Source organism: Sander lucioperca, chromosome 7, assembly GCF_008315115.2.
Source record: "Sander lucioperca isolate FBNREF2018 chromosome 7, SLUC_FBN_1.2, whole genome shotgun sequence".
NCBI classification, from domain to species: domain Eukaryota; kingdom Metazoa; phylum Chordata; class Actinopteri; order Perciformes; family Percidae; genus Sander; species Sander lucioperca.
In genome coordinates, this window is record NC_050179.1 from 28634361 (window position 1) to 28656860 (window position 22500).

At 42.0% G+C, this 22500-nt stretch overlaps 1 protein-coding gene across 13 annotated transcripts in view; it reads left to right on the top strand.

Moving 5' to 3' along the window:
• Positions 1 to 22500, top strand: part of zswim8 (zinc finger, SWIM-type containing 8) — a 64496-nt gene that overhangs the window by 14777 nt on the left and 27219 nt on the right. For 8 of the 13 annotated variants that reach the window (XM_031324047.2, XM_031324051.2, XM_031324052.2 and 5 more), the window contains exons 2-13: positions 1441 to 1594; positions 6292 to 6386; positions 7050 to 7222; positions 8268 to 8375; positions 8498 to 8579; positions 8896 to 9016; positions 11510 to 11711; positions 13321 to 13490; positions 17182 to 18484; positions 19078 to 19209; positions 19558 to 19737; positions 22275 to 22458. In XM_031324047.2, the coding sequence (XP_031179907.2) occupies positions 1441 to 1594; positions 6292 to 6386; positions 7050 to 7222; positions 8268 to 8375; positions 8498 to 8579; positions 8896 to 9016; positions 11510 to 11711; positions 13321 to 13490; positions 17182 to 18484; positions 19078 to 19209; positions 19558 to 19737; positions 22275 to 22458 (2904 nt within the window). Of the gene's footprint in view, positions 1 to 1440; positions 1595 to 6291; positions 6387 to 7049; positions 7223 to 8267; positions 8376 to 8497; positions 8580 to 8895; positions 9017 to 11509; positions 11712 to 13320; positions 13497 to 17181; positions 18485 to 19077; positions 19210 to 19557; positions 19738 to 22274; positions 22459 to 22500 lie in introns of all 13 variants that reach the window. The other 5 variants (XM_031324048.2, XM_031324053.2, XM_031324055.2 and 2 more) reach the window with 1 other exon arrangement.

Sequence of the window (22500 nt, forward strand, 5' to 3'; positions counted from 1 at the left end):
CGTCTTGGGCTTTGGGAAACACTGACGGACATTATCTAGAACAAATCCATTCATCCAGAAAATAATCCACAGATTAATCAACAATGTAAATAATCGTTAGTTGCGGCCCTAGTATTAGGCATATTGATACAGCTGAGATACAATACAAGGGACCTTGCCAAAACCAATTAGTCTAAATATGAAATGGACCCGACACAGGTCGCGGGGGAAGACCCCTGAAAATCTGCACTTCCTCTGTCTTCTCAAAAGATTTGAACATTTATTGCGTTTAAAAGAGTTAAACAGCTGAAAGTCTTGTTTTTGCTGACCTCCAGTGGTGTCATTTCTCACCTTTTAATGCAGTAATGTAAAAGTGAACTGACGGAGGGTTGGTATACGGGGACATCACTTTCAGGGAAACTCGAGTGAAGATCACGGAAGGCTTGTATCATGTGGATGCGCCGACAGTTTTGTTGTCATTACTCACCTCACCGAGAGACAGAAACTACACAGTGTAGCTTTAAGTGAAAGCTTTAAGTGAAAGTTTGCAGATTTTCTGTCCTGCCATACATGCAGATGAATGGCAGAAGTACCCTGAGGTCCTTGTTTATCTGCCGGTAAACCTCCCGTTGGATGACGCGCTTCAGAAGGGTTATAATAGCAACCATAAACAACACTGGCCCTCCTTGGCTACTAGCAACTGTGTGGAGGAGGGGTGGGGGCGGTGCGCGATCACGGAAGGCTTGTATCATGTGGACGCGCCGACAGTTTTGTTGTCATTACTTAGAATTCCTCATGGGGGGCGACAGAAACTACGCACTATAGCTTTAAGTGCCTTTATGATATTGTGAATAATGCAACTATAAAAATGCATCTGCAGTATGCTGTATTTTGTGTAAATGTAGTGACCTATGGATCATTTTGCCAACCCACTTCTTTAATTCTTAATACATTTAGTGTTATGCCACCATTAATCATATCTTATTTAAGATGGAGCAGGTCAGCACTTTATTTGAAGGGCCACAAACATGATGAAGTCATGAAGAAGCAATGTTTAGTTAATCATGATAACAACACTTTTACAATTCTTCAGAATAGATGTACACCGCTGTGACTGGTCAGTTTTTTAAAGAAGACATGAGCATCAATAATAAATCCGAAATCATGATGATTGAAATACCTTAATTGACGCAACGTATTGGTCCTGCATTAAGTCATGCATGAAATAATATTCATTCTTATACATTACTGATAGTTCATGAGGTACTACATGAATGAATTCATGCTTTTTCATGAATGAAGTCATGCATGAATTCATGATAATTCATGGACCCTTCAACTCACAGCTTTCACAGTGGGATTCTAGAGTGAAGGAACATACATGCACACACTACCTGAATTCTTTCTGTCTCCCACTGGGCTGACTGAGCTGATCTTCTTCTTTTCTGTGGTCTTCCTCAGATGGCCAGGTGATTCCACTGGTGGAGTTGTCAGCGAAGCAGGTAGCGTTCCACATCCCGTTTGAGGTGGTGGAAAAGGTCTACCCCCCTGTCCCAGAACAGCTCCAGCTCCGCATCGCCTACTGGAGCTTCCCCGAGAACGAGGAAGACATCAGGTGAGAACGCTGATAACCGGCACTTCTTTTCACTCTTATTAGGGATGTGCCTATTGAATCCATGTATCATTCGTTAATTAGTTTTTCAAAAGGAAACCAAAAAATGGATTTCCAAAACCAAAATGGATGACGAGAAAAATTGTACTTAGCTCTTCAACTGTGAATAGTTGAGAGGATTGTCAATACAATCCGTGTATCATTCGTTTTTCAAAATAAAACCAAATAATGACTTTTCTCAATACTCGTTTCCAAAACCAAAATACGGATAACAACTTGTTTTTTCCAATTTCAGATTTTGTGCTGAAAATGCTGCAATGTGTGTCAGTTGAAAATATCAAAATTGGATGAAATGCTCGTTACCTGTTTTTTTTTTTTTGCATTTTTCATTTGAGCACATCTGAAATTGGAAAAAACATGTCGTTAACCGTATTTTGGTTTTGGAAAACAAGTATTGAGAAAACAAGTCAATTTTTGGTTTTATTTTGAAAAACAAATAATTAACGGATTATATTGACAATCCTGGTAACTATTCACAGTTTTTCTGATGCCATGCCAGCTTTGCAATGTTTCCCCATATTTACTAAGAGAAGACAGCTCTTTTTTGTCTATTTTTTATTTTAGCACAGCAGTGAAGATTACAAGACTTACATCAGAACAATATCTGTTTGATTTTCTCTGTTGTCCCTTTTCTATTTCAATCATAAAGATAACAGGAACTTAATAGAGTTTGGGAGATGTAAGGTGTACAGTGCAGAGTGTTTACATAAAACAAAGGTTGGTAAGACCAGGGAGGACTTAAAAGAAACTTCTAATTAGAAAATATTATTAATCATATTATTGACAGAAAAAAACAAAGGGAAGTTTTCAAACATCAGTCATTTTTTTCAGGGTCCTTTTTAAAAATGAAAACATTACTCATTTATTCGATATCTGAATGAATTCTGGCCGTAGGAGCTTTACATATTTATACATATCCAAAGTTTAATGAACATTTATCTGAAGATGAAGAGAGAAGGTCATCCTCTCCATATCATAGATGTTATTTACTATTTCTATCCACTCCTGTATAGTGGGGGCTTCAGGAAGCATCCAACGCTTTGGGAGTGCTTTTTTGCCAGCGGATGTCAAAATACCAAACAAATACTCATCTGAACGTCTCGCATGGAAAACATGTGATGAACTGCAGGGGTAAATCAATGTTTTTCAACGTTTTGTGAAGCTTGGTCCAGTACGGTCGTATGACTGGCCACTCCCAAAATGGAGTATATGTCAGGAAGAGTGCTGTTTTAAAATGTTTTAAAGGTGCCCTGCCACACGTATTCCATGACTTTGTGGTAATGTCTGAAGTTCTACCATGGACTCTGTACCTTGGTTACCTTGTTTCAAGCCATTCTAGCGTGGTATAGAAAGCCTGCAGGAAGACTCAGCTCGATTTGTGCAAGTTCACATTAATATTCACCAGCTAAGCTGCTTGACTGTGATTGGCTAACAGCTAGTCAATGAGAGCCTGGCTATCAGCATCCTTTACCCAGCGCAACTGGGTGAGCTCATGAATAGTAATGAGCTCAGGCAACACCACGTCAGACTGACCAGCTTTTGGAATCAGCCTGATTTCTCCTCTTATTTCTGTTCAGTGGCTAGAGCTGACAGAGGAGGTAGCAGTTCATTTTCACATTCACCACATAACACAAACACATATGGACCTAACAGATTTCAAAAAATGCAAGTAAAAACGGTTTTGTGTGGCAGGGCACCTTTTTAATAAATTGTTGAAAACCCAGTTAGTCTCCTGTGATAAGAGATGAAAAGAGAACATCCACACACTGACATCATTTGGTTTGGAGGCAGTGTGCATGTGTTCCTCTTTTCAACAATGCCAATTTTCCAATAGCCTTGCACCTACGTGTTGTTACTCTGCCAAGTAGCTCTGCATTTTCATTTTGCCAGCCAGTCCATTCATACATCTGACAGGGTTTTCCCAAGTGCTGAAAGCCACAGTCTGTCTGGGTAATTGGGCAACTAGGATATTGACTGAATATCATGATAATGGTGATGTTAATCAGCCCAAGCTATTCTGCACCCAATGAGTATTTGGTGCCATGCACTCTGCAAGAAACATGTCTTTACTCCCTCTGTTGACAAAGCTCTGTGCGCCATGAGAGAAGTTTATGTTAATGGTCCTAGAAAAGTAGATAAATGAATGACTCTATTGTCAGCCCAAGGCCATGAATGTTACATGTCCTGTTTGTCGTAATATATCAGCTGTCAGATTTTGAAAAAATAAAATGATTAAGTTTGGTCTCAATTCAGCAGCAGGCAGACTGCGCTCAAGTCGATCTGCATTCAGTTTACTGGGTTTTTAATTAAGGGTTTGAAAAAGAGAAAAGTTTATGTTGTTGCACTTGAGGCTAACACCAGCGACCCCTTCAAGCATTCTGTTGAAGCACCTGAAAGATAATTGTGAGAATGTAAGTTACATGTATAAGAGGGTGTCCAGAAAGTGAAATGTGTGTGGGACTTGTGTCAGGCTAGGAGGTGGATGAAATGCTGCTTTCAATGTCTGTTCTTTAGATAAACCTTTATATACTCTTTCATATAGTACACACTGATGACTAGGATAGTTTATGGGCTGAAATGAAATGCAGGCCACAGTGTTAAACTGCATCAAGTTGTTTTAATGTGAAATGAGCAGCGTGAGTACAGATTATCTCCATCATCACAGACATAATGGCCAATCACACAATGGTTTGCCTGACCTCAATACAGAAACATGCTTTATTCTGTAAGAAACACATTTCTATCTATAGATTCTATGCCATAATGCCGGTTGATTTAAAGACACAATGAAACCGTTGTACCCTACTGTTATTCTTCATGAGCTACTTCAAAACTAAGTTGATGAGCTTTAGGTATTATAATGTTATGGGTGAAAGTACTACTGTTTTTATATAGGAACAACAATCTTTGAAATTGGTCCAGTATTAAGCATGAACGCTGTAACCGGCAGCCACAGACCAGGCTGCAATGTAACCCTACGGGGCAAATGTGCATCGCCAATTTGGTCCACTAAAAGTGTTTTATTTTGCCACTGACAGACTCAGATTAATATTCTAAGTGTCTGACAACATTATGGAAAGGATCCCTTCAGAGATAGACCTTTTTAAAACCTCTTTAAAACCTTTCTGTTTAACCAGAAACAGTTCTGAGGTCGCTAGCACTAAACCCACCAGACTCCATTTAAAAAAGCAATACTTTTAGTGTGTATAGAGCCAACATCATTTCACATGTAAATCGTTAAAATATGTGTTTATATCAACCAAAACTAGAGTTGTGATGGTTGGAAAAGTGGAAAGACGGCCCAAAACGGATTTTTTATAGTTTTATTTAGTTTCTGTCGACTTTGAATGAAGTGTGTTTTACGATGCTAAAATTGCTGTTTATTTACATGGAGTCTGGTGGGTTTAGCGAACGCAATTTTGCGAATGTTTAATGTTTTAAAAAAAAAAAAAGGATCTTACTGTTTAACAGAAAGGTCGACCTCTTTAGAAATCCTTTCCATAATGTTGTCAGACACTTAGAATAATAATCTGAGTCTGTCAGCGGCAAAACGAGCACTTTTGTGAAGGTAAATACAAGCTGCACAATAATTGCCTATTAACTTACATTGTAGCTTGTTTGCCTGCTGCCGACTGCTGTGATCTTGCTTAATGCTGGACCAATGTCAAAGATTGTTGTTCCCATCAGTCACTTAGACACAAAAACATAGGACAATAGGGTCCAGGTTGATAAAAACTGTAGTTACCCTTTAAACTAAGGAATTCTGACTCCTTCTGACACGATGCGATGAGCTAGATTGTTACAGTCAAGACAAGAGAGCACATACTGTAACCTGACAACAGCCAAACTGGTGACAACTGATATAACCAGCACAAGCTAAACACGAGGATCATGCTGCCATTATCTAAACTTTTTTGGTACGTTTTTTTAGTGTCTTTGCTTATCAAATCCAAGTCTTATGCCATACAGGAACCAAAATATAAATTTAAACCGGCTCTCAGAATCCAACCCTGATTTTGCATTTTGTGTTCATCACACACATTTGGACAAACCTAGACAGATTGACTCAGTTATCTCCCCACAGAAGGTGGTCCACAGCTACTGTAGCTTTGGAATGCGTTGAAATACGGTCAGGAAGAAACGTAGCATCTCGAGGTAGGACTTTGACATTTTCAGATAGTACGACTGTCCAGAAGGACACTTGGCAAGCGTCCTGCATTGAGTGGTTTCCTAGACAGAACAGGACACCACACACCACCTTACAGCCTTAACTAACAAGTGGAAGAAGAACAAGGCTACCCAACATCTCTGTTAACATTTTGGCATCATTTAATGTCTTTTTGAGAAACGATTATCCAGATATTCTTTCTGACTTTGACAAATAAACACAGATAGACTCCTGACCTATCCTGGTTGTACACCTACCTCTCACCCAATGTAAGCTGGGATAGGCTCCAACACCCTACCAGCCCTGAACAGGATGACGGGCTTAGAACATGGATAGACGGATAAACAGGACTCACCAGGGTAGATGTACTTAGTTTTGTGATTCACTCACTAATTTGGTTCTCTTTATCTTCCATTCACATCTTCCTTCTGTCTTTTTCTCTTCCTGTCTCTCTGTCCTCCTCCTGCTGCAGGTTATATTCCTGCCTGGCTAATGGGAGTCCAGATGAATTCCAACGTGGAGAACAGCTCTACAGGATCAGAGCTGTCAAAGACCCCCTGCAGATCGGTGGGTAGAGGTGTCACCCTTACCCAGTAGTCGCAATTTCAAATCTGTCTTCTTACAGCACAGTTATGCCGAACTTACACCAAACGATTTTTCAAGCGATTCTACTGTCGCAAACAAACATTAACGTTAAAGACGTTATTGGGTATAAATTTGGTTTTCACTGTGAGAAAATGGACGTCTGGCGTGGGAAGTGTCGGCCAATAGGCGAGAGTTGGCAGCCCAGCATACAATATTTTCTTTACCAAGTTAGGTGCACCGATGCATGTAGAGCTGAGAATTACGTGTTGAGCTCAAATTTCACGTGCCCTAATGTTCATATATGCATGTGGTATTTTAAACCAGGTTTCATTCCTATTATAAACTATAAGTGTTTACAGTATGGTTTGCTCAGTGTGACATACCAATCAACTAGACTTACGCTTATAATGATGACATGTACCGCTTGAATAATTCATGTGATTTTAAGACACTCCCTTCACTTTCATTGTATCTATAAATCGGCCATCACTACATTACAAATTTCTTTAATAGTAGCACCTTTCAGTAATAAAATACTAAAATATATTAAATTAAGTGAGTTAAATAAAGTACAAAGTCTAACCCATCCCTGTTGTCTTCTATAAATCTGTGTTTGTCTTTCTGTGACCATCTCTCTTTTACCAGGCTTCCATCTCAGTGCGACAGTGGTGTCCAGTCAGTCCGGTCAGTCTAAAGGGGCCTACAATGTGGCGGTCATGTTTGATCGCTGCCGCATCACTTCCTGCAGCTGCACCTGCGGCGCTGGGGCCAAATGGTGTGCCCATGTGGTAGCACTCTGCCTCTTCAGGATCCACAATGTGAGTTGTGTGTCTACACAAACAAATTCTATTAAACTGTATCACATTGTGGCTGGGTTAGCTCAGCTGGTAGAGCAGGTGCATATATAGAGGTTTACTCCTCGATGTTGCGGGTTTGACACCGACCTGCGGCCCTTTGCTGCGTGTCATTCCCCCTCTCTCCTCTTTCATGTCTTCATCTGTCAAGTGAAAATAAAGGCCTAAAAATGGCCAAAAAAAGTCTTTAAAAAAATAAAATAAACTGGATCACATTTTCATCAGATGATCTCATTTTATCAACCGAAAACCATACCAAAGTATAAATAGACCACAGGATGTACTTGTATATCAGTCCCTCCAGAAAAACGTGATTATGCGATCGCATAATTCAATGCATAATCAGCCAAAGTCTGCATATTTATGCGGGGGCCGCATTTTTTCAAATACGCCGCACTTTTGCCACATAAATTGCTGATTTCCGCGCAAAATATGTGGAGCTTGCATGATTTCATAATCCCCGCATTTTCGTTGCAAAAAAGTCACATAGATCTTAGCAGAAAGTTGAAAAATGTTGCGTTTATTTCACACACGAGCAGCCATTTTCCCCTGTTGCCATGGGAACGTTATGAAGTATATGTAATTACGCGACGTGAACATCATCGAAAAGCTGCAAACCCCGCGATGAAGCCACGATGAAACCGCAGTTTTTGCAAGTTCCCGCAATTTCATTGCATAAAATTGCATAAATATCCTGCATATTCCATCGCATGTTTCAAGCTAGAGACACATTCGATTAACATGAAAACAGATCCCAGAGAACGGTCGACTCGGTACACATATGTTATTAACCTCTAGGTTCATTTTGCGCTGGAATTGTCCTTTTAAAGGAGGAAAAGAAAATCCCAATACTATCGAATCGCAATACTGCTAGCATTCCAATGAATGAAAATCACAAAATAAATCGAATGTGTATGTATCGTGAAAGAATCAAATCGGGAAAATGAAATAGTAGTTGGTACTCATTGTGTGTGTGTGTGTGTGTGTGTGTGTGTGTGTGTGTGTGTAGGCATCAGCAGTGTGTCTAAGGGCTCCCGTCTCTGAGTCGTTGTCCAGGCTGCAGAGGGACCAGCTCCAAAAGTTTGCCCAGTACCTCATCAGTGAGCTGCCTCAGCAGGTAACAACCATGTTCTAAACCAGTTGTTAACTTTATAAATGCAAGTATCCTATCTCTATGATGCATATGTCATATATCTGGAGAAAAAAAAGTGTGGTATTCATTCAGTTTTGTGTCTCCAGATCCTACCCACAGCTCAACGGCTGCTGGATGAGCTGCTGTCCTCTCAGTCTACTGCCATCAACACTGTGTGTGGAGCTCCAGGTACAATAGCAGTTTGTTCCTAACATACAGCAAGAGAGCAAGCTTGAGTTGTCCTGACGTGCTCTGCCTGATATTATTTCATTCAACCTTTTCTCTGAAAATAAGAATTTGAACCAGTTTGAGCCTAGAGCTGAGTAGCTACATTGCAGTTAAGTTGGGGGGGGGGGGAGACGAGTGTCTGTTGTGTATGGTATCCATGGAGAGAGGTGTGTTGGCAGGAAGGTTTGGACAGAGCAATTGTTCATCTACCAAATTGTCGCTGTAATTTGATGAAAAAGAATTTTTCTATATTGTGTGTGTGTGTGTGTGTGTGTAGACCCGACAGCAGGCCCTTCAGCGTCTGACCAGAGCACCTGGTATTTGGATGAGTCGACCCTCAGCGACAACATCAAAAAGACTCTGCACAAGTTCTGTGGGCCCTCGCCTGTCGTCTTCAGGTACACACTGCTTGTCTCACATAAAGGTCCCGTAAAGTCCAGTTTCCAGGTAGTGAACTAACGTTACCAACAACACAAGACACACTACATTTTGTTTCTAAAGAAACTCCATAACGGAGATGGTAATAACATATTTTCTGTCTGTTGATTTATATAAACACGTACTAAGTATGAACAAAACAGTCTGTCAAGCTGACTGGAAAGGTATTTATTCATATATCATTAGCAGCATGGTTACCACTAGCAGCCTGTTCACTGTCCAAAGAAAGAAACAACTTAATTTAAACTAGAAACCCAAATCAGTGCTACGAGAAATAAAGGCCGAGTAAAACACTGGCTAGTATTAATAAGTAGGCAGGTTTTGTTACTTACTAATCCAGCTTAGTAGAATGTTTTTTATCGCTCTCCCTTTTCGCCTTGTTGCTGAAATGGGCTGTATAAATAAACTCGCCTTTTGCCAGGTAGATAGGGGTGTCACAATTTCAATTTTAAATCAAAAATTGATCGATAGAGCCACTGGTAGCATGCAGCTAAAGACGGTAATGTTAGCTTACCGGTAGCCTGCAGCGCTACTTTTCCAGACATCATGACCACTGGCGGAGATGACGGAGAAACAACACAACTGGAAAATCCCCCCCGCCCCCCTTTCCCTGAAGTTCCCCCTGAGTGAGTTATGGAAACAAACAACAAGGGGAAAGCATGTGGGCTCTGACGGGAATCCATGGAGCATTCATGTCACTTTGTTAAACTAATGGTGCATTCAATTGCACGTCATTCATTTTGAGAAACTCAGACTCAGACTGCAAAGTACCCTTCTGCCATCTTGTGGCTCTTACTGGGGCATTGTTGTCCCTGTTGAAAAAAAAAGATTGAATTTGACCATCAAATTAGAGTTAGAGTTAGAGTTTCCAGTTCCTCCGGTTGTTCCACCATCTGCCATTTATGCTAACTCGGGATAGCTACTGGAAGCTATTGTGTCTAGTTGCCCCTTTAGAGAAATGCTCTCTGGTAAGCAGTGATGCAGTGGATATGTCTAGAGCTTTTATTGTGAAAGAATGGTAGTAGAAGCTGTAATGCGCTGCTTTTGACAACGTGGGAGGCAATAAAGAGTCTGCTGTGTAGACTCCGGAGCCTCTGTGTTATTATTTCACAACCTTCATAAGTATAGGTGCAACTCAAGCGCTATCCTCTTTATTTATTTATTTTTTTTATATTATATTATTATTTTATTTTTATTACTTTTTGTAAAGTGAGCCTTCAGTTTCCCGGGATATCGTACCCTGTGGAAAACAGAATTGCATAGAGAGTGGTAGCCTAAAGGTTAGAGAAGCGAGCTTGTGACCGGAAGGTCTTCGGTTCAATCCCCAGACCGACAGGATAAAATCTGGGTGGGGAAAGTGTTGTCCCTCCCTCATTACCACCACAGAGCAAGGCCCTTAAGGCCCTGACACACCAACCTGATAATCGGCCGTCGGAAAGTCTGGCGAGGTCGGTGACTCCAGTCTGTTCGGTGTGTTCCGTGCCGTCGGCCTTCATCATGTTGAATCGGAGGGTGGGCAGTCAACTCAATGACCAATCTGATTGGTGGAGTTCTAGCCTTTGACTAGCGAATCAGTGCACTTATGTTAGCGCGACGAAAGCCTCTCAAAATCTGACGAAAATCTTTTAAACTGACCTTTGTCGATCTGAAATGAAGACAGATTCAGCAGCTGCACGGCCTATTTCTCTCTTAAAATGTTTTATTTATTATTATTTATTTATTATTTTATTAACTATTTTATTACTATTCTTATTCTGAAGAACCGGCCATTAATGGTCGGCTTTGAAATTCGGGAGAAACCAGACCCACGTGACGCGTTTATCATTTCCAGTTTTCATTTTTTGGGCAACAATACAGATTAGCGCCGCCTGCTGTTATGGAGACGTATTACGTCTCGCCCACGCGCAGAACGTACGCTCAAGTCGGCGTCGCTTCGGTGTGTTCCGAGGCACTTTTTTGACCAACTCGGGGAGCCGACTGATCAGTCCAACGGCTGGCCGTCGGGTCAGAGCCTTAACACCCTATCTCCAGTGGAGCTGCTCAGTGGCCAGCAGATCAGACTGTGGTTGTACTGGGCAGCTTCCAGGTATTGGTATTCCTCTCAGTGAACCTTCCCTGAATAAATAAAGGCAAAAATTAAAAAAAAATCTAAACGCTGAATCAACATTTATTTCATAATGATATGTTGAAGCAAAAATCGTGTCTATTGCCACTTTAAAGCATTTCTTAAAGGCTTTAGCAGGAATATTTTATACTGTACTCAAACACTTCACTAACCCCTATCACACATGTGCTGTCCACAGAAAATAGCTATACTGGCTGACATATTTTGATTTTGATCAGCACGGTAAGTGTTGTTAATTCTTACATTATTTCTGCTGTATTTTACTTTCCCTCTCTCTTTCTTCTTAATTGTGTGTGTGTGTGTGTGTGTGTGCGTGTGTGAACCACAGTGATGTAAACTCCATGTACCTGTCATCCACGGAGCCGCCGGCTGCTGCTGAATGGGCGTGTCTGCTGCGACCCCTGCGGGGCCGAGAGCCAGAAGGCATCTGGAACCTTCTGTCCATCGTCCGGGAGATGTTTAAGAGGCGAGACAGCAACGCTGCCCCGCTGCTTGAGATTCTCACTGAGCAGTGCCTCACCTATGAACAGGTACATCCTTAACATGACACGAGCTCCAGCCGCTGAACGTTAACCACTGCAAAGATTAAAAACTACACCCATGAGCATGTTGATGTTGATAAGGAGCTGACAATGGGAGAGGATTTACCCACCTATTTGAACAATTCTCACATTTAGATTTTTCATACATGGTGCATTTTTTTAATTGAGGTAATGCTTAAAAATCTCAAGGCTGTGGGGAAATATTGCTAATGCTCACACAGAACTGAAACCAAGGAACTTCCAGTCACCCTTTTTGCCACAGATCCAGATATGAATCCTTTTTAATATTGCACATCTGCCAATACCACACACACTCTCCTCATTTAACCCATCATCCATACAGTATACAGCAGTGGTTCTCAAGCTTTTTTCAATAATGCTCCCCCTTTGAACAGTGTTTGTGTGTACCCCCTAACCAACGCAAATGATTTTTGGTAGGGAAAAAAAGTCAAATATAAAGAGGAAGAATACAGCGATGTCAGCGATAGATTTACTAAACTACAGCCTTGGACCTGGAAAACATTTAGATGATAATGGAAAAAGGAGACAAAAACTTGGAAGGAAGGAAGGCAAGAATAGGTCGAAAATAGTAATAAAAACTTAGAAAAAAAACACAGTAGAAAGAAGGAAGGCAACACTAGGACGACAAAAGGGACAAAAAATTTAAATAAGCGACAAACTTCGAAAAAAGAGACAAAAACTGAAGACAGTAGAAAAAAGACAGTAGAAAAAAGTAAGGAAGAAAGGCAGAATAGGTCAAAACACATGACAAAACCTTCAAAAAAAGATGACAAACTTCAAAAACAGCGACAAACTTGGAGAAAAAAAAGACAGTAGAAGTACCTACAGCCTGGTAACTGAAAAACATTTTTCAAAAAACGTCACGTACCCCCTGCAGTCCTCCAGAGTACCCCTAGGGGGACGCGTACCCCCATTTGAGAAACACTGGTATAGAGGATTGAAATATTTACAGAGGTTATTTACCAGGGCGGGTCTGGATGTGGACCGAGTTGCAAATCAATAGGGGCGCGATCTTATTTACTTAACAATATCCTACGATGGGCTGAGGATGTATGATGTTTTTGTGACTTTTAATCATGGCGGTGCATTGTGCGGGCAATGTTCCAAACCTCTGACCTTATATAGAATTCGTATGTGGACCTTTTTAATATAAAGGTACCTGTGATAGAGCTGGGCAATATATCAATATTATATCGACATGGGTATATGAGGCTAGATATCGTCTTAGATTTTGGATATCCTAATATCGTGATATGACATATGTTGTCTTTTCCTGGTTTTAAAGGCTGCATTACAGTAAAGTGATGTCATTTTCTGAACTAACCTAGCTGTTCTATTATTTGCCTTTACCCACTTAGTCATTGTATCAAAATTATTGGTGATTATTTATCAAAACTCTCATTGTGTATATATTTTGTGAAAGCATCAATAGTCAACCCTACAATATCGACATCGATGTATTTGGTCAAAAATATCAGGATATTTATTTTTCTCCACATGGCCCAGCTCTAACCTGTGATATGCTGTATATTGTCTGACCCGCACCTCACCGAGTTGTCTGACTGTGTGCGTTCAGATCATCAGCTGGTGGTACAGTGTTCGGACCTCAGCGTCCCACAGCAGCGCCAGTGGCCACACCGGGCGCAGCAACGGCCAGTCGGAGGTGGCGGCTCACGCCTGTGCCAGCATGTGTGATGAGATGGTGGTGCTGTGGAGGCTGGCAGTGCTCGACCCCACGATGAGCCCCTGCAGGTCAGTCTGTTGGCACCAGGGTACACACTGCTTAGAGACTTCTATAACTGTCACAGAATTTGGTCATGAATGGGGAAGTTATGTAATATCAGCACATTTAATTCTTAATGATTGCATTACACAACATATTTAAGATGGGAGTAAATATTAAAGGGTAACTTCAGTTTTTTTTTTATCCTGGACCCTATTTTTCCATGTTTTTTGTGTCTAAGTGACTGATGGGAACAACAATCTTTGACATTGGTCCAGTGTTCAGCAAGACCGCTGCAGTCGGCAGCAGCGAAACAAGCTACAATGTAACATTAATGGGCAATTTCACCCCAGTTTTCGTCCATTGACACTGACATGCTTAGATTATTATTATTAGTCTGACAACATATGGAAAGGATCCATACGGTGGTCAGTCTTTATGTTAAAGGGAAAGGTCCTTTTGGTTTAACATAAAACTAAAGGCCTGGACACACAGAGCCGATAATCGGCCGTCTGACAGTCTGGCGAGGTCAATGACTCGAGTCTGTTCTGTGTGTTCCGTGCCGTCATCCGTCCGAGGGGCCATCGTCCTTCATTTTGGCCGATTTGACATGTATAATCGGCGGGGCGGGCACTGCCGGCAGTCAGACTCAAATGACCCATCTGATTGGTAGAGTGTTAACCCGGAAATGGGGAGCGGGATGAGCGTGACTAGAGTCTCTCAAAATCTGATGAAAATCTTTTAAACTGACCTTTGTTGATCTGAAATGAAGACAGATTCAGCAACTGCACGGCCTATTTCTCTCTTAAAATGTTTTCAGAAACACGTTTCGGTGAACTATTTTAGTACAATATGAGATCGTATTCTGAACAAGCCGCCATGACAGTCTGGCTTTGAATTTCCGGAGAAAAAAGACCCACGTGACGCGTTCGTCCAATCAGCTGCCGGTTTTCATTTTTGGGCGACGATACAGTTATGGAGACATATTACGTCTCGTTGCTTTGGTGTGTTCTGAGGCACTTTTTTGCAAGTGTATCTCGCTGCAGCCTGCAAGTCAGCCATTTTTCTTTGCTTACGTCACTCCCCATACGCTCGAACGGACCAAGACAGCCTGGTAGCATTTTTTACTATGAAGGAAATTATTTGGATGAATGCCATGTTTTCATTTTGAATCTTTTAATTTCATTTGAAAATTTTATATCTATAAATGTAAATGATCTGAAAGAAAACCGAATAGGCTAGTCACCAATTTAAAAATGACATGAAATTATATTTTGAAACTTTAAAAAAGGACTGACAAATAAGAAAGCCATCTGGACTCTGAACATTTACAATGCCTTACAACCTCTTTAATGTAAATTTAATGCGCCCCTTTTTCGTGTATATATGTATGCATTTAATGTTTTCAATGTGTTTATGGATCTGTACTTGAATAATAGTTTTTTGAAGACAAACAAAAAAGGCAGCCTGGTAGCGAAGCTGATAGAGCCTCTTGATTCACATTAGATAGAAACTGATGATGTAGGCTAAACACAAACGACATTTCATGCAACAGTGACGTTTTCATGTAGTTACTACTGATTTCCGATTTTGAAATGATATCCAAATTTGAAAAATGGGTCATTTTAAACCTTGTTAATATTGATGATAATGTGTTCAAACGGAAAACGAGCTATTTTTCATTTAATTTAGCCCTCAAAAGTAGAATGGTGTGTTGTTTCGTTATGGACTTTCATATTAACAGCAAGAATTCAGTCACAACCAAATGTACAAAGGGGCAATTTTGCTTTAACAATTAACAGGTGAACCAGAAGCATACAGGGGAAACTCGAATAGAATATTGTGCAAAAGTTCATTTATTTCAGTAATTCAACTTAAAAGGTAAAACTAATTATATAGACTTATTACATGCAAAGCGAGATATTTCAAGCCTGTATTTGTTATAATTTTGATGACTATGGCTTACAGTTTATGAAAACCCTCAGAAAATTTGAATATTGTGAAAAGGTTCAATATTTTAGGCTCAAAGTGTCCCACTCTAATCAGCTAATTAATCCAAAACACCTGCAAAGGGTCCCTGAGTCTTTAAATGGTCTCTCAGTCTGGTTCAGGAGAACTCACAATCATGCCAGATGCTCCTCGGATATTACCTGCACAGTAACACACCTGATCTAAGTATTTCAAAAGGTCGAACACACATACAGATGTCTAGATACAGTAAAATGCTACGTGATTACCGTTATATCCGAGGGTTGAAGTTGCATTTTAACGGGGCAGTGCAAGTTGCGGCTGTGGTTTAGCTGAAGCTAACGCAGCCTGAGCTTTCACGTTACAATATAAAAGGTGTTGACCGTTGACTTAGCTAGCACGCAAACAGTTCATTTACATGTCTACGAGCATGTTAGCAAACTACACCAAAAGACACTGAGGAATATTGATAGAAAACAGGGAAACTAGTACTTCCATACTTTTTAGCATTGGCTAATTAGCAACCTACCTGCCATTAGGTGTTAGCTTCCGAGCTAGTTAGCAGCTAGCCCCAGAAGCTCATGAAAACAAGGCTTTCACCGGAGCAGTCTTACGTTATCTCCGAACCACTCTTTTCGTTTCAAAATCGGAAATCAAATGAACGAAAAAGTACACAGGCCCAATTACAGTTCACTGTTGTTGCATGAAATGTCGTTTGTGTTTAGCTTACATCAGTTTCTGTCATCTAATGTGAAACAAGAGGATATCAGCTTTGCTACCGTCTTGGTCCGTTCGAGTGTATAGGGAGACGACGTAGGCAAAAAAAAAATGACTGACTTGGATGTGGACTTGCGGGAAGGCGGGGCTTGATGTCAAGCCCCGATGTCATGCTCCTCCTTTTTTGACCAACTCGGGGAGACTGATCAGTCACACTCACTTTTCTGCCGACGTTTGGCCGTCAGCACTGTGTGTCCAGGCCTTTATGAGACAAAAAAAATCCCTATCGCCAAACCCACCAGACTCCATTTAAATAACCAGTTATTTTATCATTGTAAAATACACTTCATTCAAAGTCAACAGAAACAAAGTAAAACTATTGAAAGCCGCCTTGGTTCATCTTTTCACTGTTCCAACAATCACCACTCTGGTTTGGTTGAAATAAACCCTTAATGTGGCCGTTTAGCTCAGTTGGTAGAGCAGGCGCACATCTACAGAGGCTTGTTCCTCGACACAGAAGGTCCAGGGTTCGAGTCTGACCTGTGACAGTTTTCCTGCATGTATTCCCCTTATCTCTCTCCTTTCATATCTCAGCTTTCCTGTCCAATAAAGGCAGAAATGCCCAGAAAAAAAAACAACCCTTAATTCACACATTTATGTGGAGATATGCTGGCTCTATACACGCTAAAAGTACAGATTATTTACATGGAGTCTGGTGAGTTTGTCAATGGCGATTTCAGAGCTGTTTTTGGTTAAACAAAAAAGATTTTACTCTGACAAAAATGTCTATCTCTGTCACTTAGAATAATAATATGAGCCTGTCAGCGGCAAAACCAGCACTTTTAGTGGATGCTAATTGATAGTACACATTTGCTGCCAGTTACAGTGTTCTCGCTCAATACTGGAACAATTTCAAAGATTTTTCTTCACATTAGTCACTTAGACACCAATGCATGGGGAAATAGGGTCCATGTTAAAAAAAAAAAACACGAAAAGTAGGGAGTAATAATAAAGATTGTGTATGCTCTTTTCCAGGCGTTTGGAACTGGCAGGCCAGCTAAAGCAGTGGCACCTGAAAGTTATAGAGATAGTGAAGCGGGGACAACATCGCAAGTCCCTGGATAAACTGTTCCAGGGCTTCAAGCCCGCTGTGGAGTCCTGCTATTTCAACTGGGAGGTGGCCTACCCACTAGAAGGCATCACCTACTGCAGTGCTGATAAGAAGAGTGCCACATTCTGCTGGTCCAGGGCAGTGCAGCACCAGAGAGGAGTCAAAGCTGCTGCAGGGGCAGGCGGAGAAGCATCTGAACCCGGGGGAGGGGGGAGAGCTGACGGCGGGGCTGGGGGAGATTATAAAGGAAGAGGTCACTCGTCCCAACAGGAGGTGGCAGTGCGACCCAAGGAGACCATACTGACCAAGAGGAAGGGTCTGTCAGTGAGCGGAGGGGGAGGAATGCTGGTCCGTCTAGGAGGGGGTGTCTCTCTGGCCCTGGAAGACGGAGGAGGGAAGTGCATGTACAAAGGGCCGGGCTCCTCCTCTGGAGGGAAGCTGAAACTGACACAGGGAGGTGGGAAAGGGGCGTCTGTAGGTGGTCCTGGGGGAAGTGGAGGGATGGGAGGGGGTAAGCACGCCAGTGCCAAGCGGCGAACCAGCAGTGAGGACAGCTCCCTGGAGCCGGATATGGCTGAGCTCAGCCTGGACGACGGTTGCAGTCTGGCTCTGGGGGCTGAGGCCAGCAACACGTTTGAGTTCCTCCCCCCGCCACCGGAGATGCTGCCCTCCCCGAGCCCATTGCTCCGAGACTCGCGCAAGTACGGCAACAGCAGCGCGGGGAGCAAGATGTTTGAAACAAAGCGGGTCAGCCATGCCTCGGCTGCAGAGACCGGTCCGCCTTGCTTCCCTTCCAAAGAGACAGTGCTGGTTGTTATGGACATGTCCAGCGCTGCAGAGAAGGAAGCAGAGCTGGAGCCAGTCCAGAACAAAGACGAAGATGTAGACTCAGCTGGCAGTACCCAGCCTTCCACCTCAACCACTACGGCGAAATCGGGCGCCGCTCAAACGTCCGCCAAGCCACCGCGGGGCCGCAAAGAGGCGGCAGCAGCAGCAGCAGGGAGCGGGGCAGCAACTGCAGGTGGACTAGCTAACCATGGAGCAGAGGCGGCAGCGGGAGCCGCAGGTGGAGAAGCTGTGGGTGAGGACGACTATCAGGCATACTACCTGAGTGCCGCCTCAGAGGAGGGAGCAGACAGACAGCAGGCTGACAACCACCAAGAGGAGGAGCCGGACATCTTCGCCGGGATGAAACCGCTGGAGCAGGAGGGGCGCATGGAGGTAAGGAAGGAAGACCAAGTGTGTATGTATCCTTAACGTACGTCTGTGTGATTGGTGTCTTTTCCTGTTGCACGGGTAGTGGCTGGTGGAGAACAGTCTTTTCATTTTCTTTATGTATGTAAGTACACAAGGAACTATGACAATAACTGAATCTTGTTGTGCTGGTTGTGTTTATAGCAGTCAGGGCTGTCCAGGAATGGATGTCAAGATACAAATACATTGGGACCTCATTCATAAACTACGCGCTTGATTTTTATTCATGTCATTTAACATCAAATTCTTTTTACCATCATTTTAATAGGTGCTTTTCTGTATTTTCTGTCATATTTATAATGTTACAACTTTGGCTGTTCACGTTAAACGTGGCTAAAGCTTCAAACAATAAGGTAAACATATTTATAAGAAATCCCTGTGAGCCTAAACCTCACATTTCCCACTGTTCTGAACGCTCCGGTTTGAGCAGTTTTTTCTACTCTTGGCTCCAGAAAGATGTCGTACAGAGCCGGTTTTCCATATATGGTCATCTGCTTCAGGCAGACACGCTACTGCAGTTTTTACATTGTGTGTGTGTGTGTGTGTGTGTGTGTGTGTAGGTGCTGTTTGCATGTGCCGAGGCCCTCCATGCTCACGGTTACAGTAATGAGGCGTGCCGCCTGGCCGTGGAGCTGGCCAGAGACCTGTTAGCCAACCCTCCAGACCTGAAAGTGGAGCAGCCACAGACTAAGGTAAATACAGTCCCAAGTCCCAGCACCCTGCCACCCATTCTCCTACGTCCTTTGACTTCTTTTCTCTCCTTCTGTTGTACAGTCTCAATCTTCCAAACTCATCAGTCAGCATCTTGAACTGTGTAGTGGGATATTGAGCCTTTCTTCATGAAGGAAAGCCACCAGATTCTTCTAATATCTGTTTTATATTGGCATTGTTACTGTGCCAGTTTGTAAACGAGCAACAAATATGAACTATTCACAAACAAATATTCAATAAGAAATTCAAAGTGTGAATGTACTTGTCAGATGTAAAATGTTGTCACATGTCCTGACATCATTATTAATTTCCCTGGTTTTTGGATTTAGGGTAAGAAGAGCAAGGTGTCGACCAGCCGCCAGACACAGGTCGCCACTAACACGCTGTCGAAAGCCGCCTTCCTCCTCACTGTTCTCAGTGAACGAGTGGAGCTCCACAACCTGGCCTTCTGCACCGGCATGTTCTCTCTGGAACTCCAGAGACCACCGGCGTCTACCAAAGCTCTGGAGGTCTCTCACTCTTACATAAATACACACACACACACACATTCTGTTTGCACAGCTACCTCAAAACATCTTAAAAGTGAATTGCATTGAATGGTTGTAGAGTAGCATTTATTGTTGTTTTGTGTCTGTCATCGATTCATAACGCTCTAAAAAAATGTGTTTTTAATGAATGCATTTTTATTATCTAATGATAGCCCGTTTAGGCAGAGCTGTAATTGAAGAAAAATGCAATCATTGCCAAGCATTGTGTCAAGGCTGTACCATCCCTTAGCATTATTAGCGTTTGAAGGCAGGATCTGCTGGCTGCTGTCTGGTCATTTGTTGAGAGGGTTTTCCCACAATGCAACTCTATGGCCTCAAAAGCCTTTGATTATGCCTAATGAGCCCTGCTGACATATCTATTGCCATGTCATGTCAGGCTGCAACTACAAATTACGTTTTAATCTGCCAATGATTGAATTTGTTTTCACTGTTTGCTTGAAAAAGCATAGAAACAAGAAATGGATTATCAAAATAGTTGCTGATTATCTTTTTTGATGAATTGATGAAACGTTTCGGCTCTACTTTAATGCCATTTTTCTAAACCGAAGATGAACAATTCTAGGCCCTTAGTATTGTTTTGGACTGATGCACAGTATGTGTTCTGACTTGCTGTTCGTGTAGTCATGCACACTTAGATTTAAAAAGAGCTACGTCTGTTATAGTGCGGATGTCAGTATAAAAAAGGACGCTGGTAAGAATGAAAAGAAGGCCGCATTAGGACTGCACTTTGCTTTTAAACTCGACTTGTTGCAGTGTTCTCTGTATGTCACTCTGAATAGGAGTGTCCCCTAAATGCAATAAATGTAACGGAACTGTGTCCAAGCTATCAAATTATCTGTTCAGATACGCATATCAATGACTTTGCAATGTGTTTACTTAATGTAATGGTGTCAAACTAAAATATAACTTCTTAGCTAAAGGCATATCTTTTAACTATTAACTTTAGCGTTGTTTTAACAAGAGTCTGCAACAGGAAGCTAACTCCGCTGAATTAGCCGTGCCCTACCCTTGGCCATACTTGTACTCCCATTTCTCCCCGCTGTAAAAACTCGCTGGGCGATGCCGTTTTTTCAGGGCATTTACCGTATTAAAGGTCTTCCAAATTGTGGTCAACACATCCTGGACCGTACTTCTGTTCTTCACAATAGAAGAGTTGCTGCAACAACTCCAAATGATTGAGTAAAAGCTCCTTTATTTCCACTTTTAATATCGTATTACAGTACTTGCAGGAAAAGCACTGCGAAAAGACAGGAAACTGCGTTAGACCGGATATGTCCAGATAGCGAATTTACGAATCCTACTATGGCCACACCAAGACCCGCCCTTCAATAGCAGCTCGATTGGTTGGGGTTAGGCATTGACCTTGAGTGGTTAAGGTTAGGATAGCCGATTGGTCAGGGGATAGGACCTGAACAAATCAGGTTACGTTACCTTGCGTAAGCATGGACGCCTGGCCAATAGTAGTGATTAGCGTGGCCATAGTAGGATTCGTAATTTTGCGTCCAGATATGGCCACAAGCTGCGAAGGGCTGGGACAATATGCTTCTGTCCCGATTTGATTCTTTTCCGATACATGGGTGCCGATTCAATTTGTACTGAGATTTTCATGTATTGCGATTCTAGAAGTATTGAGTATTGCAATTTACTTTTCCTTCTTCAACAAAAACAACAGTTGAATAATGCACTTGTTTTCTAAGAAGAATGCACATGACATGTCAGTCAGTCGGTCTGACATTTATTTCCTTTTTAAAGAAGTACATAAGTATAACACTGCATTTACGTTAGCGGCTACATTTAGCCTAGCTGCCCTTGCTTATAAAGAAAATAAACAAGACGGCCCCGCAGCACAAATTAAATACATTTCACAGTAGTGCAAAGATAATAAAAACGTATAATCTCAAGAAAATAATTGAGACTGTCCTTAAATTCAACAAGTCTAATAGAAATGTAGATTGAACCAAAATATTGTAAAAATAAAATATTTTTTGTATTTTGTGACCTTGACCAACTGCCATGCTTCGCTTGTTTTCAAGCCATGATGTCTCTCTCTCTCTCATGGGTGGGCCAAGTTCTCTGGGCGGGCAAAGCAGAGAAAGGGGAAGTAACCTGTCCCCTTATGACGTCATAAAGGGAAGATTCCAGATCGGCCCATCTGAGCTTTCATTTTCTCAAAGGCAGAGCAGGATACCCAGGGCTCGGTTTACACCTATCACCATTTCTAGCCACTGGGGGACCATAGGCAGGCTGGGGGAACGCATATTAATGTTAAAAAACCTCATAAAGTGAAATGTTCATGCCATGGGACCTTTAAAAAAAATCGATTCCAGGAAAAAGAATGGATTAAAAAAATCAGCAGAAAAAAAATCACGATACATAAGTAAATCCTTTTTTTCCCCACCCTTATTGTATATGGTATATCCAAACTAGGAGTAGAGCTGCTATAGAATGAGGAGACATGAACGTGTACCAAACTGAGTGCATGTGTGTGGGTTGACCAGGTGAAGCTGGCCTACCAGGAGTCAGAGGTGGTGTCTCTGCTGAAGAAGATTCCTCTGGGCCTGGTGGAGATGTCAGCCATCCGAGAGAGAGCCGAGCAGCTCCGAGACGGAAACTTCTGCGACTACAGACCTGTGCTGCCTCTCATGTTGGCCAGCTTCATCTTTGATGTTCTGTGTACCCCAGGTAAGCACCAATTACTGTCTGATCATTGGAGTTCAAGATACA